General features: G+C 34.1%; 2 protein-coding genes across 5 annotated transcripts; one reads left to right on the top strand and one right to left on the bottom strand.

The window, feature by feature from the left end:
* The first annotated feature begins 613 nt into the window (after positions 1-613).
* On the top strand, positions 614-2,673 carry LOC129900968 (60S ribosomal protein L15-like). The gene is made up of 4 exons (XM_055976071.1): positions 614-696; positions 831-997; positions 1,955-2,152; positions 2,258-2,673. Exons 1-4 carry the CDS (start codon positions 693-695, stop codon positions 2,501-2,503), a joined length of 615 nt encoding a protein of 204 aa, XP_055832046.1. The 5' UTR covers positions 614-692; the 3' UTR covers positions 2,504-2,673.
* Positions 2,674-2,746: 73 nt separating this feature from the next.
* LOC129900967 (histone-lysine N-methyltransferase ASHR1) lies at positions 2,747-15,908 on the bottom strand. Of its 4 annotated transcripts, none has more exons than XM_055976067.1 (14): positions 15,655-15,908; positions 15,402-15,538; positions 15,118-15,258; positions 12,770-12,824; positions 12,535-12,653; positions 12,137-12,225; positions 11,987-12,068; positions 11,122-11,226; positions 10,953-11,043; positions 10,733-10,852; positions 10,325-10,431; positions 10,081-10,150; positions 8,218-8,281; positions 2,747-4,127 (listed from the first exon to the last, which is right to left on the bottom strand). In XM_055976067.1, exons 1-14 carry the CDS (start codon positions 15,752-15,754, stop codon positions 3,965-3,967), a joined length of 1,443 nt encoding a protein of 480 aa, XP_055832042.1. In that variant the 5' UTR covers positions 15,755-15,908; the 3' UTR covers positions 2,747-3,964. The 4 variants fall into 4 exon arrangements, with proteins under 4 accessions (XP_055832042.1, XP_055832043.1, XP_055832044.1 ...); XM_055976068.1 differs by having other exon boundaries at positions 15,124-15,258; XM_055976069.1 differs by having other exon boundaries at positions 3,949-4,127; positions 9,995-10,150.
* Between the last annotated feature and the right edge of the window lie 1,333 nt (positions 15,909-17,241).

Raw genomic sequence — 17,241 nt, 5'->3', positions numbered from 1 at the left:
GCTCAGCATTTCGAAGACCACATTTCTTACCAAGTAACAATGAATACTTTGAAAAAGACGATAGTAAAGTTGAGTGAGTAAAAAAATTAATGGGTCTGATTACTTTGAAATTCGAATTTAAGAGAAAGAAAAATAAAATCTTTTAATTAAAAAAAACGTGTCCTACTATGATTGTGATTGAAAATCTAAAAAGTAAAATAACAAATTACCTGTCCCAAAAAATCAGGCCACAATTATGTATTGTAAATTAGGGTCTTAAATATATTATTCATGTGATTTTTTGAAGTTTTATTATGAAAAAAACTAACTTTAAAACTTAGTAAAAATTGGACGGGTTAAGTTATGATTTGATTTTTTGCTCATTTCATCCCAACTCGCTTCAGCCTAAATAACATTTAACCAAATCAATGACCTACTCATTTATTAACTCAACCCTTTTTAATATGATCTCAAGTTCGATTCAACCCCTATTTAATAAATAGCACCCAAAAGTTTAATCTTGGAAAACGGCCAATTTCTAAACTATGAGCCAAGTCCACATGTGTAAACTCTATTTTGAACGATGGGCCGATTGGCCTGGCGTAACCGAGCCCAGCCCAGGAGGTGATTTAAAACCCCCGCCTCCCACAAAACCCTAAAGCCGAACTTCGCCGAGAATAGCTGAGTAGGAAGTGAGAGTTCGCCGCACTACAATGGGTATGTATCTCAATCAATTTGATTTCATAATTGTATGTTAAATGTCATATGCAATTGCTGGAATTGATTTATGAACACGCAAATGAAGAAATCTGACTTTTATTTTGGAAAATGACTATGGTTTGTATATATAGGCGCCTACACTTACGTTTCAGAACTATGGAGGAAGAAGCAGTCCGATGTGATGAGGTTCTTACAGAGGGTGAGGTGCTGGGAGTACCGCCAGCTTCCATCAATAGTGCGTGTTACAAGGCCTACTCGTCCTGACAAGGCACGCCGCTTGGGTTACAAAGCCAAACAGGTACGTTTTTTTTTCAATATGCTAGATATTTGGTGATGCTGAGTTGAGCTTAAATCAAACTGATTCATATAGCCAATCCCGATTTGCTTGAGTTAATTTGTTTGATATTTGACAGTGATATTTGCTGGGACGTTTGAATCATGTGCATATTGCAAACTTTTATCAATGCTCATATATAACTGTTGAATAACTTGTTCTTAGCTGCACTAAGGTGAAAATGAACTTGGTCTGGTAAAACCTGAGTTTTGATTTTTCAAATACGATTTTATTTTTGATATATGTGTGTTTGGTATGTAGTAAAATATTTTCAATATGTTCCGTTAGTCAATTTTATTTATTTTTTAAATTCTTCGGGGAAAAAGTTTGTTGAATATGAGTAAAATGGCTTCTCTAGTGTAATTATGTGAAACAAGTTCCACAAGTGGCGGTCCATATTGATGTTTCCTTCTTGCCATCCAACACTCCTCATCTTCACCCCATCCCTAAGATCCCACCCCCACCCAACCCCCATAGTATTTGTCTAGATCATTTGCAAATGTTGTTAGAATAATGTTTTTCGCTGACGTACTGAAAACAAAAGTAATTAAGAAACCCACTTATTTTCTTAGAAAACAATTTCCATGGAAAATATTTTCCTTTCGCACCGAACCCACCCTAAATCTGTGTTCCCCTTCATCCTGTCTCTTATTGCCCCTGTAAATAATTGTGTGGTGCAATATATGTAATTTTGGATAACATATCTTTACTATGAAATTTCATTGTCGTCTATATAAAATTTCTGGATGGATGGGATGAAAAAAGGAGTTGCAAATAATTTTTTCCTTCTAGTGCATGCAATTGTGGTATGACATCTCAAAATGAGAACGAACAGCCTTTTGTTAGTACTTATTTTCCTTGTAGAAATGGTGCCGTCTATTTCTGCTTTTGATTTATTTCCATGTACCATAATATTCGCAGGGCTATGTGGTTTACCGTGTTCGTGTGAAGCGTGGTGGAAGGAAGAGGCCTGTATCCAAGGGTATTGTGTACGGTAAGCCTACCAACCAGGGAGTCACCCAGTTGAAGTTTCAGCGTAGTAAGCGATCTGTTGCTGAGGAGCGTGCTGGTAGGAAATTGGGTGGTCTTAAGGTCCTCAACTCTTACTGGATTAATGAGGTATCTGTCTCTCTGAACTCGTTTCATAGAAAGCAACTTCTTGCCTTGCAGACTGATAAGACAAATGGAACTGAATAATATGCACACTGACATTGTTGATTGCAGGATTCAACATATAAATACTTTGAAGTGATCCTGATTGATGCAGCCCATGCTGCTGTGAGGAATGATCCAAGAATCAACTGGATCTGCAACCCAGTGCACAAGCATAGAGAGCTTCGTGGACTGACTTCAGCTGGGAAGAAATACAGGGGTCTCCGAGGAAGAGGCCACTTGCACCACAAGGCAAGACCCTCCAGAAGGGCAACCTGGAAGAGGAACCAGACTTTGTCTCTACGCCGTTATCGTTGATCTGCTTAGAATTTTTCAAGAGTTTCTTATTGTATTGTTCACGATTGTAGACATCCTTTTGTCCTTTTTTGAAATCAAGTTTCTGCAGGAACTTGGTAGAACAGCTCAATTTGCGCAATGGATAATATGATGATAGATGATAATGTTATACTGTTATATTTATTTGGTTATTTTAGATGCTGCTGAGATGTAGTTCGTTTTTTTTGGTATCTGAACTGATTGTATTAATCACCAAGAGATCATTACAAAACTGTTGTAGCCAAGCTAACACAACTGGCTAAACTAAAACAATAACCAAGGAAGCATCAAACAGCTAGCTAATGCAGAAAACAGTTGAAACAAAAGTTGTTGTACATAATTCCTTGTACCCACAGGGGCTCTAACATTGAATGTATAGGCAATTTCCTTTGCTGTGATGAACCATTCTCTGCTCTTCCCTTGAAACATGCTGGTTTCTTTAAATCTAAATGACAGTTTCGGTATAAGCTAACTTGAACAATTGAGCAGCTTGAGATTTCTCTTTCGAACACAATCACCCACTGAGCATGGTGTTCCCACTCAGTATGCACAAATAAGGATTTCAAAATCCACTGTATAACATGTTCTTTGGATTCCTTGTGAGATCTGCACAACACACATTGTCACCTGCAGCTACAGAGTAATTGGGATTTGATTATCTGCATTGTGGAAAAACCCAACATTTCCATGAAACTCTGGTTCTGTTAAGTGTTACCTATCAATTGGTAGTAAATCTGTCTGATAATGATTCGAGTTACTCTTACATTGACTTGGACTTGACTCAGGGTGTCTCGTTCCCCCAACAGCTTTCTTACCATTCAAGGTGCCTATTGAGGTATGGGGACTAGATATTGCAAGACGTAGTTTATCTTCTTTTATACCTTTACGTTTGACCTGGGTTATTCAGCTTTTTCTAACTTTCAAATGTTTGTTTTGCTTATGGTTTGATCATTGACCAACTCTAATTCTAATTACCTTAATCCAAAGCTAAGAAATTTCAAAAGCACATACAATTGTCTATTTCTTTAGAACAAACGATAAATAAATTACTGTAAGAATTTACCCTGCAATGTTATGCAGACCCATGTAGACAGATGTTACCAACAATAACAGTTTCAGCTATTACTTCCTACGAAAAATGCTTTGCCCCCACCCCCACCCCCAGTAGGGTATCTTATATTAATAGAAGAAATTGCCAGTAGCCTATTTTCTCTCACAATAGCAATTCAATTCCCAGCAAAAGGAGACAGTAGGAAAGGTAGATTAGTATCTCTCAAGAAATTTGTTGCAATAATCAGGAAAGAAGGCCCGCCCTGGTATAGCTGAATTTTGTATATGTCGTCTACAAGATGTTCTGCATCCCCGCTCTTTGTTGAGCATGTATAGCAGAATTTGTGCAAGTCATCTTTAAGAGTTTGTGCATCTGTGGATGCAGTTCAATAATCATTCTTCCTTGGATAAAATCTTGTAAGAGAGCTCCGCACGAGCTTCTTCTAACTTCACAAAAAGCTCCTTCATGAAAGTGGTGTTTGTTCCATGAGTAATTCGCAGTACCTCTGCTGCCTTGGCTAGTGACCTGTACGCTTCCTCAGTCTCACCGAGCCACCTGCAATTACATATCAGCACCACAGGACAACCATTAACGAAATTAGATTAGATTCGATCTTCTCCTTTGCCTAACAAAGAATCATGTAGAGATCTTCGTAGGTATGTTTGTTCTCCATCTACGACCATTCTCTTAGCTGTTTTCTTGTCTCCTTTTATGCCCGATTTTAGGTGGTCTTGTAGATTGTAGTGTGATTATTGAATGATTTTTTAATTTATTGTTGATTTTCAGAGATCAGTTTTCTAGGCTTTTACATTGATGTCCTTTTCAGAGATTTGTTCGATTATTTTTTTAAAAAAGTTCTATTTTTCTAGGGTTTTACTTTGATGTCGTTTTCGGAGATTTGTCAGATTTTTTTTTAGATAGTACTTTATCGCTTTTCCATAGATTTGTTAGTGTGGTTTAAGCAATAATTTGATGCATGAATCACATATATGATAAACAATATTTGGGTTTCAGATTTGTTTTTGTAGAAAGTACTTTATTGACTTTCATTTGTTGATCTTCTTTTTGTTGTCTACTCGTTTGTTTGTTGTCTGCAATAGGATTTGTGCACAATGTTAAGTATTAAAATATGGTATGACCAAAATGTTTATTATTTGTCTTTTGTTTGGTTGTGTATAAATTTGAGGTCCTTTCTTTATTTGTTTTCTGTAGAATATGGTATGGCCAAAATGTTTAATATATTTGTTGTGGATGCAGGAAGTCAAATTAATTAAGTATTTAATTATAATTAGTTAACTATATTTTAATAACTTTCTTTATTATTCTAGAATAGGATTTATGTTTCATAGCTTCATAAGGATCAGGTTAAACTATAGTTATTAGTTTGGAATAGGATTTAGCTTTCCTACTTGCATAAGAACTAGACTTCCTATTGATGTAATAAGACTCCTATTTAAAGGGATTTTTGATGAAAAAATCAAAAAGTCACATTTCAACAAAAAGCAAGAGATTAGAGTTCTCTCTTCCATTGAATTCTAAGGTTTCAGTCTCCATTTAAGGAGCTGAAGAGATCGAAGTTCTCTCTTCCATTGAACTCTAAGGTTTCAACCTCCCTTTAATGAGCTGAACTTATCCTTCGCCTTGTGAATCGATCATCCCCTAAAGATTCATAACAATTTGGTCTTAGAGCCTAACATAATGGGCAATGAGCTCAGTTCCAAATTTCAAAAACAACATACCATTACAAAAAACCCAATGGACTCTAAAATTGCAGCAATGGAACAACGCCTTAGCGAAAGAATAGTCCAAGTCATCCAAGAACAATTTTCTAGCTAGGAAATTGGCTCTACAAAACCAACAGTCCACGGGATAAAGCACAGTCGTGCCCCTATGATAGGTAGATCAATAAATCCCTCTACTAGAGGCAATACACTGCCTATTCAACCGGCTAATCAGAATCATCAAGCTAGTGGTAATTCCTATTCGATAGTACCAAGGTATGCAAGGATGGATATTCCTACTTATGATGGCACCAACGACCCATTAATTTGGGCGCATCGTTGTGAACAATTTTCTGAAAGATTTGGACTTCATGAAAGTAGCAACCTGATGGATTAGTCATGCTGAACAGCAACCTGATAGAGTTGAAATTTATCAATGTCAACTTCAAGATAAATTGGCTAGGACTGGAATTGGATAATTAAGTTGATACTATTCCAGATTTTCTGGATGATTGCCCTGAAATTTGAGCTTGAGGACAAGCTCTTTCAACGTGAGGGGAGTAATGTTGTGGATGCAGGGAAGTCAAATTAATTAAGCATTTAATTATAATTAGTTAATTATATTTTAATAGGTTTCTTTATTATTCTAGAATAAGATTTATGTTTCATAGCTTCATAAGGATTAGGTTAAGCTATAGTTGTCAGTTTGGAATAGGATTTAGCTTTCCTACTTGCATAAGAACTAGACTTCCAATTGATGTAACAAGACTCCTATTTAAAGGGTTTTTTGATGAATAAATCAAAAAGTCATATTTCAACAAAAAGCAAGAGATTAGAGTTCTCTCTTCTATTGAACTCTAAGGTTTCAGTCTCCCTTTAACGAGCTGAAGAGATCGGAATTCTCTTTTCCATTGAACTCTAAGGTTTCAACCTTCCTTTAACGAGTTGAACTTATCTATCGCCCTGTGAATCGATCCTCCCATATAGATTCATAACAATATCTTTTTCATGTGTTTGTATCTGTCTTTATGAAGGGGTCCCTTAATTTCCTACTGTTGTTTGTAGTCCCTAAATAAAGTCAATTTCATGTTTAAATCTTTGCAGTATGTAAGTTGTCTTCTTTTCCTAATTTTGACTTAGCTTAATACTTAACTGTTTGTAGCTTAATAGGACTGTTGTGTCCTATTAGTGTACTACTGTTCATTTCCCCCCCTTCTTTTTCATGTGTATACTTACTTTATGCTTAACTATTTTAGCTCGAGTTACTATTCACCTCAATTCTTTTTCCTAACTCTTTGTAGCTTAACAATTTAATTTTTCTACTATTTGTCTTCTTTGTAATTTCTTAAGATGATACGATGTCAAGTTGTCTTTTTTTTTCTTCTTTCTAATTTTGACTTAGATTAATAGGACTTGTTAACTCTTCAAAGAGTTAACTATGAAGTTGACTTTATTTAGGGACCACAAACAACAGTAGGAAATTAAGGAACCTCCTTCATAAAGACAAGTCATAAACACATGAAAAAGATACATTAAACATTCTGGCCATACCATATAGAAAACAAATGAAGAAAGGACCACAAATTTACACAACCAAAAAAAAGACAAATAATAAACATTCTGGCCATACCATATTTTAAACTTAACAGTGTGCACAAACCCTACAGTAGACAACAAAAAGAAGATAAACAAATGAAAGTCAATAAAGTCTATCTACAAAAACAAATAAGAAACCCAAAAATTACCAATCAATTTATACTTGTTGGTAATTATTGAATTTATTCCCAAGTCTTGTCATTTCCTGATAAGCCTTTATATACTTAAACATATGTGACACTCACTATTTAATTGTCATGCCCTCATTTTTCTGAAAATGTCATGTCTCCAAGTCCATCAAGTGTCCTGTTCCTACTTGACATATCTTTTTCTCCTATACTTTTGTGGTCATTCCATGAAGTTTGTGTGCTCTCTCATGTGTGGTTATGTAATGCTCATCTAACCGTTCTATGGACTATTTTCTTGTGTTATGTGTAATGATGTTCCTTCTTCTTATTTGCTCTTTTCGTTCATGTTGTTGTTGATCAGTGGCCATGAGTTAACATTGCTTTTTTGTTTCGATGCTTGATTTACTGTTCACTCTTTTTAATGATGCCAAAAGGGGGAAAATAATGAAGACAGGAGGAACGTGTGATTGGGGGGATGTGGAACGTGTGACAAGGGGAACTGCTATTTGTCATCATCAAAAAGGGAGAAAATGTTGTAATGTTGTAAAACTGAGATTGATGATTGACAAACCTGATAAAAGGACTTGACACCTCTAATGTGTTTTCACAAATTCAAACAACACAACTGTAAAGTGTACTGTATCTGCAGTGCGGCAGAGCAGCAGGAAAACACTATCCTTGTACAACTCGACCAGTAAGAAGAAGTTAAGGTGTTTCCCTTTATCGCTCTCTCATTGATAAGTAGACTTGACAAAGAGCAAAACCTTGCTTTTGCAATTTGAAAAATATTGCTCTTAACTTCAAGCATAAGCTGTCAGCTTTCACATCATGAAGACCTCAACTACAAGGGACCTGCTCTTATCAACCGAAGTTATTTGTTTGTTCCTTGTTCTTAGGTCTTGGTTCTTGTGCTAAACATTGTAAACAACATTAAGTGATAAGGATATAAACTGCTAGTACTATATGCTGCATTGAGTACCTTTTCAAACCATAATTAAACTTCCCCATGCCTCTAGGGGCATTGACACAATTTCATCAGATATTGACATGTGCAAGATACTTGTGCAATATTGCAACAGGATATACAAGATCTAAGCATATTTCTCTGACAAGCAAAATAATGAAACATGAAATAGAAAAAAGATAACTGGCAAAGCAGAATATACGACACAATAAATAGAAAAAAACAAAAGGTCTAACCATTCAAGTTTTCCACAAGTGTAATATTGCAATCCGAGTAAAGGATGACATTCTGGATAAACTCCTATTGAAAGAAGAAATATTACAATATGGAGAAAGCATGTATATCCAATAAACATATTTGTCAGAAAGCTGAGCAAAACTATTGAAAAATGAAACTTTAGAGCATGACTAAGTTCACTTAATTTGCTGACTTACTAATTTATGTTTGGGAAAAAGGACAAATATACCCCCAAACTGTCATACTATTCGGAAATTAGTGTCCTTGCCGTCCAAATTGTGGAACGCATATACCCTTCACACTAACGGACAAACATATGCCTTAATCCTATGCCTATACCTGATATTTATCAAATTAAAACCCAAAAATAAAAAAACAACCCAAATATTTGTATACCAACCCACACCAACACCCGGTTAGTATTCTCATTAGGAAATTTACCCCTAAACTTTTAGATAATATCAACAATACCCCTCTTAACCTTTCTTTCTTCTTCAACATCCTAAAACCCTAGCAAATTATTTACCCCAAAAAACTTAAAACACTTAAAATGGCGATCCTAGTTCGATCACGACCGTTGATCAGAAAATTAATAAACTTCAAAGCAATCACAATCGTTTCTTTCCTCTCACAAGAACCTCAACTTACCGGAACTCCGCCGAAAAACACCACTACTCCACTACCCCCAAATCCATCGTCCGGTAGCCCACTTTACAATGAAAACTGGAGATCCCCATTCGCAGCTACCTCACCACCATCTTCCTCCGTTGTACCCCTAGGTTTCTTGCACCAATCACCAGCTGTGCATATTCATGCAACGTCAGAAACACTTGATGTGGAAGATTTGATATCTTAGAGGGTGTTGGTGTGGGTGGGTATACAAATATTTGGTTTTTTTTTTATTAATTAGGGTGGTTTTAATTTGATAAATATCGGGTATAGGCATAGAATTAAGAAACATGTTTGACCGTTAGTGTGAAGGTATATACATTCCATAATTTGGATGGCAAGGACACTAATGTCTGAAAAGTATTACGAAGGGTATACATATAGCATTTACGATAGTTCGGGGGTATATTTATCCTTTTTTCCTTCATGTTTTATCTTATGTCCAAAATTATCATATTTTACTACTTTGGTATTTAAAAGTAATTTTGTGTTTATTCATGAAGTGATGTTTTAATTATAATACTAATAAAGTTTATTGATTTTTTTAGGGAGGTAAATTGCATAGTATGATAGTAATATACTTTTAGAAATTGTGATTCTTTTATTGTTTGAAAGTTAAGATGTTAAAGAGTTAATTAGCATCTCATAATAGCTTTTATATCATTGGATTATTTATGCTTATAAAATCATATTAGACGTTTTATTTTCTATGAATTGCTTTAATCATGTTTTTAATTTTTTAAAAATTATTAATGTATTTTTGTGTGGTTATACTATTTTACTATATTATAAATTTAAAAGTTAAAGATCCATGGGGATTACACCTCGCCTCACGCCCCCACCTTTTAAAACGCAGACAAATGCATTTTGCGTTTTCTCCACCCCTTACACCAACCTCAACCTATGTTTTACTTGCACCTCCCCAACCTATGTTTTACTTGCATACCGAACACAAGAAAAAAAGTAAGAAACCACTTGTTTTCCTAGAAAATGTTTTCGTTGTACCAAACACACCCTAGATGTCACAGTACTTTCTTATAGTAGAATAGTGAGTATTGAAGAATATAGGGTTCAGAAAAAGTAGTTTTTTAAGTGAACTTGTCTTACTATTATATTATTTATGCCAAGAGATGGCATTGATATGGCGACTGCTGAATAGCAATGTCTTGAACCTTTAGGTAGTGCCAACTTACTCTGATAAACTGGAATAGTTAATCTGCAATACTTTAGTGCCTCCTTCCAATCTTGCAGCTCCATCAATATCTAAATGAATAAACATCCATATATCAGGTTCAATAGAATATCAAGAGAAACTTGGAATAAGATTGATGTCAATATCTTCAAAGGAAATCAAAAAATAAATTTCCTTGATAGAATCACCATTCAACATGGGTGGAGAACATTCTTCTGATAGACACTGCATTAAGGTAATCAAACCTTCAAGAGATTCTCCCGCGTGCGCATCAGATTGATCGACAATGGATGGTACAGCTTCAATTGAAGTTTCTCAATCATCTTATACATTACACTAGCATCTTTGTTATCTATATTTTGTCAAAGAGATTCTCTTTTTCAAGCAAAATAAATAAATAAATAAACTAATGAAATGTTTCACTTCCTCAATTCTATACCAACTCAAGTGGACTGATCAAAAGTGCCTCCTCTTTTGGCCTAAGATAGCCCGTGCTGACTTAGAGGGTAAATTCTTAGCTCAACACATTGCTAGAATTAGTATTAACATGATGATTATCCTAACATTAGTAGAATATCTATAGCAGACTGTTATATAGAGTTTATAGATAGTAACATAGATTAGACATTCTTAGTACTAACTTCAGAGGATACGTCCATATGAAAGTGAAAACGGAGCTTTTTCAGACAGTGATTGGATTTCATTAACAATATTCTTTATTTCTTCCTTCTCCCTAAAGAGTCCACACAATTGACATGTGAATCCTTTATTACCTGCAAAAACAACAAAAGGAGAAGTCAATGGTAAACCAGATCAAGATCAATCTTGCAGATTTAAGATGAGGTTTGACCGTTTGAGACAGGGATCATATACCAGAGTCACGAAGCAGGAAACCACTGCATCTCTTGTCCTTGCATCTATAACCCTCCAGAACTGCACTTTCTTGGATATCATCATTTTGGCCCTTATAATTAGTAGTTTATAAGTTTGTGAGCAGAAAAATCTTATTATTGAGCACTAGTAGACTAGACAATGAACATACCAACTTGATGCAGCGAATGCAAGGGCAGGAGAAAAGGTACTGTTCTTTAAGAGCCTTTTGACGAGTTGCAGTGCTTCCAGCCATTTCTATATAACTTATTGATACCTTTTAGAAGCCAATCAAGTAAATCAGAAAGTTAGTGATTGCTAGATGTCGATAACGTTACTTGTGTTTTTAATTTACTGCTTAAAAATCAGAAAATAACATCCCAAATGTACTCATTATCATCCATCAACTTGTGGTACATTCAAGAGTGCACGCACCCAAGTACACACATGCAGAGCAGAAGCAGGTTGTAGAGAGATATCCCCTAGCATATTTTCAAATTAAACACACATCTACAGTAATGAGCGTCAAACAGAAACTATTCCAAATTAGCAAATTTGAGTCAATTTCCAATATTAACCAGTGGAAGCCTTTTGCTTTTGACGTACAAGATCAACAGAACCATTGGAAGCTAAGCGACCATAAAATCCCCCCTCAATAATGTGCACCACTATTTCTACAATCTCTTTTTTGAACTCCATGTAGATGTTTAAGTGCTCAAGAGAGCAAACAAGAATCATAAAGTAATTAACTTCTTGAAAGATATTCAAGAGTCAATGACAAAGATCTCAATGATTGATGATCATGTAAATCATCATGACTACATGCATATCATTATCGGTTATACTTCTTACTAAATTCACCAACATAATCCTTGCTCAAAGTTTGAGGTATTGGTCAAATGAAGCACGGTCAGATATCAATCTGTGGTTGGTTGATTTGCATCTTATTTAGTTTTCAGAATGATAACATACTTTTCAATTAGTGAAAATTTAAACTCATTGAATTGACCAAAATGATTTGGAAAACAATGTATTACCTCAGTACCTTTGGGTATATGCTGCACGGCTCGGACAACAGCCATTCGTCCCCCAAATATTAGAACCGAATTCGGCAAACAACTATAACACGAAAAGTCTACTTAGAGAAATACATATACTAGCTGACATTAATTTATTGCAATAATTACCTGTGGTTGATTATAGAAACCACCGGATAAAGGCCTGTTCCCAGGGGTTTCAGTTCAGCGTCACAAATTGTATGTGCATTACATGAAAACTGCACATTCTCACAAAAGACAACAGAGAAACACCAGGTTAGACAATGAATTTGTAAGAAAAAGGATTTAGATGCTTCCAGACAAGTGATTGAGGGAAAACTTCAACCACATTGCCCTGTAATTTTCATGAAATAAGAGTGAGTTACACGAAGGATTTGAACATTAGAAACAATATAGCCCAGACATTATGTGTGGAACGGACCTATGCAACAAAGGATAAGGTCGCGTAGCTTCTTTTTTTTTCCTAAACAAGGAACGTTGTATAGTTTTGAGACATCTAAAGCGAAAATATGGTCCACAATCTATACCTTAGAAAAGTTTTCTGCAATCTCCTTTACATTGATCTCGGGCCATTGAAGAATCAGACTAACAAGGTTTGCCATCTGAGCATACAAAACTAGTTGCTTCTCATCAATATCAGTCATATCTAGGGAAACAAACTTGTTAAGAACAAAACTAAGTCAAACGCGTAGCAAATATAGACCTTAATACAGCATTCAAAATTATATCAGAAACTCATAAGCATAAGCTACACAAGGATACGAGAAACCAAGGATTCCACCAGATTGTAATTGTCCATGACTGTAATTGGAATAACCTGGCAGTGAACGAGTAGTTATGAGCTTCATGCATAACCAATATATACTATAAATAGCAAGACTATTTTACATGACAAGGCTGGATGCTGCGAATGACAAATCCAACAAGAATAAGAAGATAAATTGGAGTTGGTTAGGACAAAGTAATTAAGCGGAACTGTAATGTATGAAGTGATTAAACCTGCTTGCACATATAATGCAGCTACTTTGGAAGCTTAACTACTTTTATTCAGCAAATATTGAGGTTTCCATAGTTCTGAAGCAATTATTAGAGTTTTCTAGCCATCAATTATTCCAAAAAGTATGATGATGGAAGTTTAGGTGCTCCCATGCACATATAAAGATTTTACATTTTGTCGGAAACTAACAGAAGTAAGTATACAAAGGAAAAATATACGAGATAACATAAATTGATTCTCCTTTCACAATTCTCTTCCCTCCTAAAAGAAAGGGAGGTGTTAGCCAACCAAGGAGATTTTTTTTTTCTCACTTCATTTTTTCTTTTGTCAAACCAAACCAGGAAATGGGAAACTTACGGACCGTTTGGCCATGATTTGATATCATAATTTGAAATCAAGTCAATTTGAAGTTGAAATTTATTTGGACATGCAATTCGGATCTCAAAAGTATACTTGTAAACATGCAAACCTCACAATTTGTGAAAACTATCAAAATTTTCCCAACTCTTATACAATCTTACCAAATGGAAAAATCATAGTTCATAAACAAGGTATCAATATATTCTAATGCGTCTCATTAATAAATCACATATCTCCATGTTCCTTTTACAAAAATATATTTCCAATTGCATGCAATTACAAACTTTCAAATACACGTAATTTAACAAAGATCCACTGGTCCAATAAATCAACAACAACATTAACTAGCTATTCTTTAATATGATTCTCCCACATGCTATGAACAATCTCTTCACGTTGAACGTTGGTCTTTTTTTGTAAAAATTTAAGTTATGGGTCTTTTGTGCAAATAAAAAACTATTGAAGTTTTAAATTTTAAAATTTTTGAAATCACAAACTTGAAATTGAAACCCTACGTTTTAGGTGAATTTGAAATTTGAAATTAAAACTTCAAATTTGAGCTCCAAATTGCATGGCCAAACGCCTACTTAGACAACCTCCATTCCTTTTCCTTTCCATCTTCAAAACAAAGAGTAACTATAGGTATCTTTTCACTTTCTAAAAGTTAATGATGTCAGATTTCCTTTTTTTTATGTACTCTCTTTGTACCAATTTATGTGTCATTCTTTCTTTTTTAGTCCGTACCAAAAACAGTGTCATACTTCCTTATCTTATTTTCCTTAATATTATTTATAGCCACACAAAAGTCTTTGGCTTGTTTTAGATCAAGTTTCAAGAGTTTCTTTTTTTTCTTAAAACACAGCTCCCAGTTAAATACCACCACATAAATTGGCCGGACAGAGTAGATATTTCCTCAGTAATTGATATGGTCAATGAAAAAATAAGCTTTGTTGAGTAGCCTTCAGATTTTCAGCAGATGAGATAAAGAGGTGTTCTATTTGAACCTGATCCTTCTCCTAATCACTGTACTGATGAGAAATGTATCAGATCCCTTGGCAGACCACATTTAGTTGTAAAAATATAAAACAGCTTCGCCAATGAACACAAATTCAAAAAGTTTTCATGATGAACAAAAGTAAAGCTGGCTATCTTGGTATAATTGGTTCAATCAAAGACGTCCGAGCTGGTGGAGACTTTCATAAAGAATTGAAAGGCTCCAATGAATTAGATAGACTTCTCGATTGACTTTATCACATGTGTTATTACACAGAAAACCCTTCAACTCCATCCCATTTCAAGATAAATTACCAAGTAATTCCAGAAATCAAAGACCTCATTTTGACTTATACATACACAATCTCATCAAACTAACTCAGAACAGGAAACAAATATGTGTAAGCATCAAGTATAGTGATATCAATATTATCCATGTTACATATGCTCCCATGTCTTGAAATATCTACTGTTAATCCGACTTGCTACAATAATACCTAATCAAGGAAGCGTACTCTAAGACTGCCTGTAAGGGTGTCAATACCTCCCCTTTCATGTCTTGCTCGCTGCTTATACTCCAAAACATTCACTCACCCAAATGAATCAGACTGAGAAGCACAAACATAACACTGACACCAAATTCAAGTACCATGTTAAACTCTAAAATTAAGTCCAATTAGCTTCAGACTAGAAAACATTCACTGAATGATAATATTAACTTAGTAGGAGCTGATTTATAAAAACAAGAAAGTAGATGGACCTTGACCTTCTCATCTTGCAGTTTCCTCCGCAGATAAAGCTTAACCATCAATCTTATACTTGGCGTAATGGATTTTATCCTTTCCTTGTCAACCTTGGACAAGGCCTGGCATTCAACCCTATGCAACTTCCAATCTGACTTCTGCAGTTAGCTTCACTATAATTATAAATTGCCCAAAGGAAAATTAAACAGACAAATAGCAAAGATCCTTAGTTCTTGATAAATCATTTATGGAACTAAACACTTGAAAAAATATCTAGAATTTATAGAAGTAGAATGTGTACCTGGCATGTGTTGCCACAGTAGTAAACAACTTGGCATGCAGAACATCTCTTAAGGTTACTTGAAGTGAAACACCATTCACATTTAGCTGATTTATTGGGAACTGAAACATATGGCTCTTCGGATACAATCACTTCCCCTGTTATTATCCAAAAAAAAATCCCATTTAATTTACGTTAACCTTAGATTTGTTCCTAATTTTAGCAAACAAAAAAGCTGCTACACTAATTTTTTTTTTTAATTCAAAATTTTAACCTGGAGAGAAATCCCAAGTGGTGAAAAGGCAGCGACCCTTTTCCGGCACAGACGACACGGTGAGCCCTTTATCACTCAACGCTTCATGTAATTCCTCCATCAACCAATCAATAATCTTCTTCTGACACTCGAGACCTCTCCAATGTTTACACAACTGTGTGAGCAAGTATAAGTGGCAGTATAGCTCTACAATCAAAATGTTTTGCCCAAACTCCGCCTCCTACTCCTAGAGAAAAATATCAAATTTTGCTTATGTTATGTTTAAAAAAAAGTAATTTAAGTGATTTTAGAATTTTAAAGTGTTGAAAATTATTTTTATAAATAAGCAGTTGAGTGTTTGGATAAAAGTGTTTAAATGAGGAAAATGATGTGAATTTTAGGGTTAAAAGAATAAAAAAGGTAGTTTGGGAATTTAGTTAAAATACAAGGGATATAAAAATAATTTTTATGGTCAAAGAAAATGACTTTAAGCACTTAGAAAAAAAAAGTTAAGAATCCTAACTTTTCATTTTTGACTGACTTTAAGAACTTTATGGTTTAAAATTAGCATTAGGCAAACACGTCTAAAAGCTAAAAAGGGGCTTTAAGTTAGTTTTGACCAACTTAAAGCCCATCCAAACGGGCTCTTAGTCCCCAATTTAATACGGAGTTTAAAAAATAATTAAGGATATCAAATATAGAATTTTTTTTTTTTTTTTTTTTGGAGATGGACCTTAAAAAAAAATAGTCATATAAAATTGAAACAAAGGTAAAAAAAAATCTTTTATTTTATCATACTTTTATCAATTGCTATCTGAATTGTCTACATTGTGGGTTAAAATTCTTGAACGAAAGAAAATATCAAATTTTTATGGAAACTTACATAAATATACAATATTAAGAAAATATTTACCATTTATAGCAATAAAAAAATAATTTCACTGAACACTTATAATACATTTATAATACAGTTTTAATACATATTGTAGAGAACTATTTATAAAACATATATAATACAAATTTTATAAATGGATAATACATTTATCACATATTTTAATAGATTTAAAATACATTATGTTAGTTTCTTACTACACAAACATAATATATATTTTAAAACACTTATAATACATTTATATTGTATGAATAATTCACTTTTAATACAAATGTAGATTTATCATAATATTGCTATAAATGATAATAAATAAAAAATATCGCTAAAATCAGTAATTAATTTTTAAAAAGCACTCAATCAAATAATTTTTCCATTTTTAAATGTGATTTAAAGTTATTTTCAAATTGGAGCTCCTCTGAATTTTTTTTAGGGGTCACAAGAACAAATAGAATGAAGAGTAAAATTGTTCAATTTCAAAATACACAAGGGACAAATTTGTTCGAGGGAGAAGTATATAGATATTAGCTTCAATCAATTATTGGATTTAAATGTACATATATCTATAACAGTAAAATAATCCGACACAACGGTGCAACCCTCAAGTTTTGATGCATATGGAAAGAATACAAAAACGAATGAACTAGCATATTGTATTTCTTTGTACGTAATCTCTGTTGAAATCAATTTTGCTATTCAATTTGATTTTTAGTCTTTCA

This window comes from Solanum dulcamara, chromosome 8 (genome assembly GCF_947179165.1).
Source record: "Solanum dulcamara chromosome 8, daSolDulc1.2, whole genome shotgun sequence".
In the NCBI taxonomy this organism is placed as follows: domain Eukaryota; kingdom Viridiplantae; phylum Streptophyta; class Magnoliopsida; order Solanales; family Solanaceae; genus Solanum; species Solanum dulcamara.
Note: the sequence above shows the minus strand (reverse complement) of the source record. Positions and strands in the feature narration are given on the sequence as shown.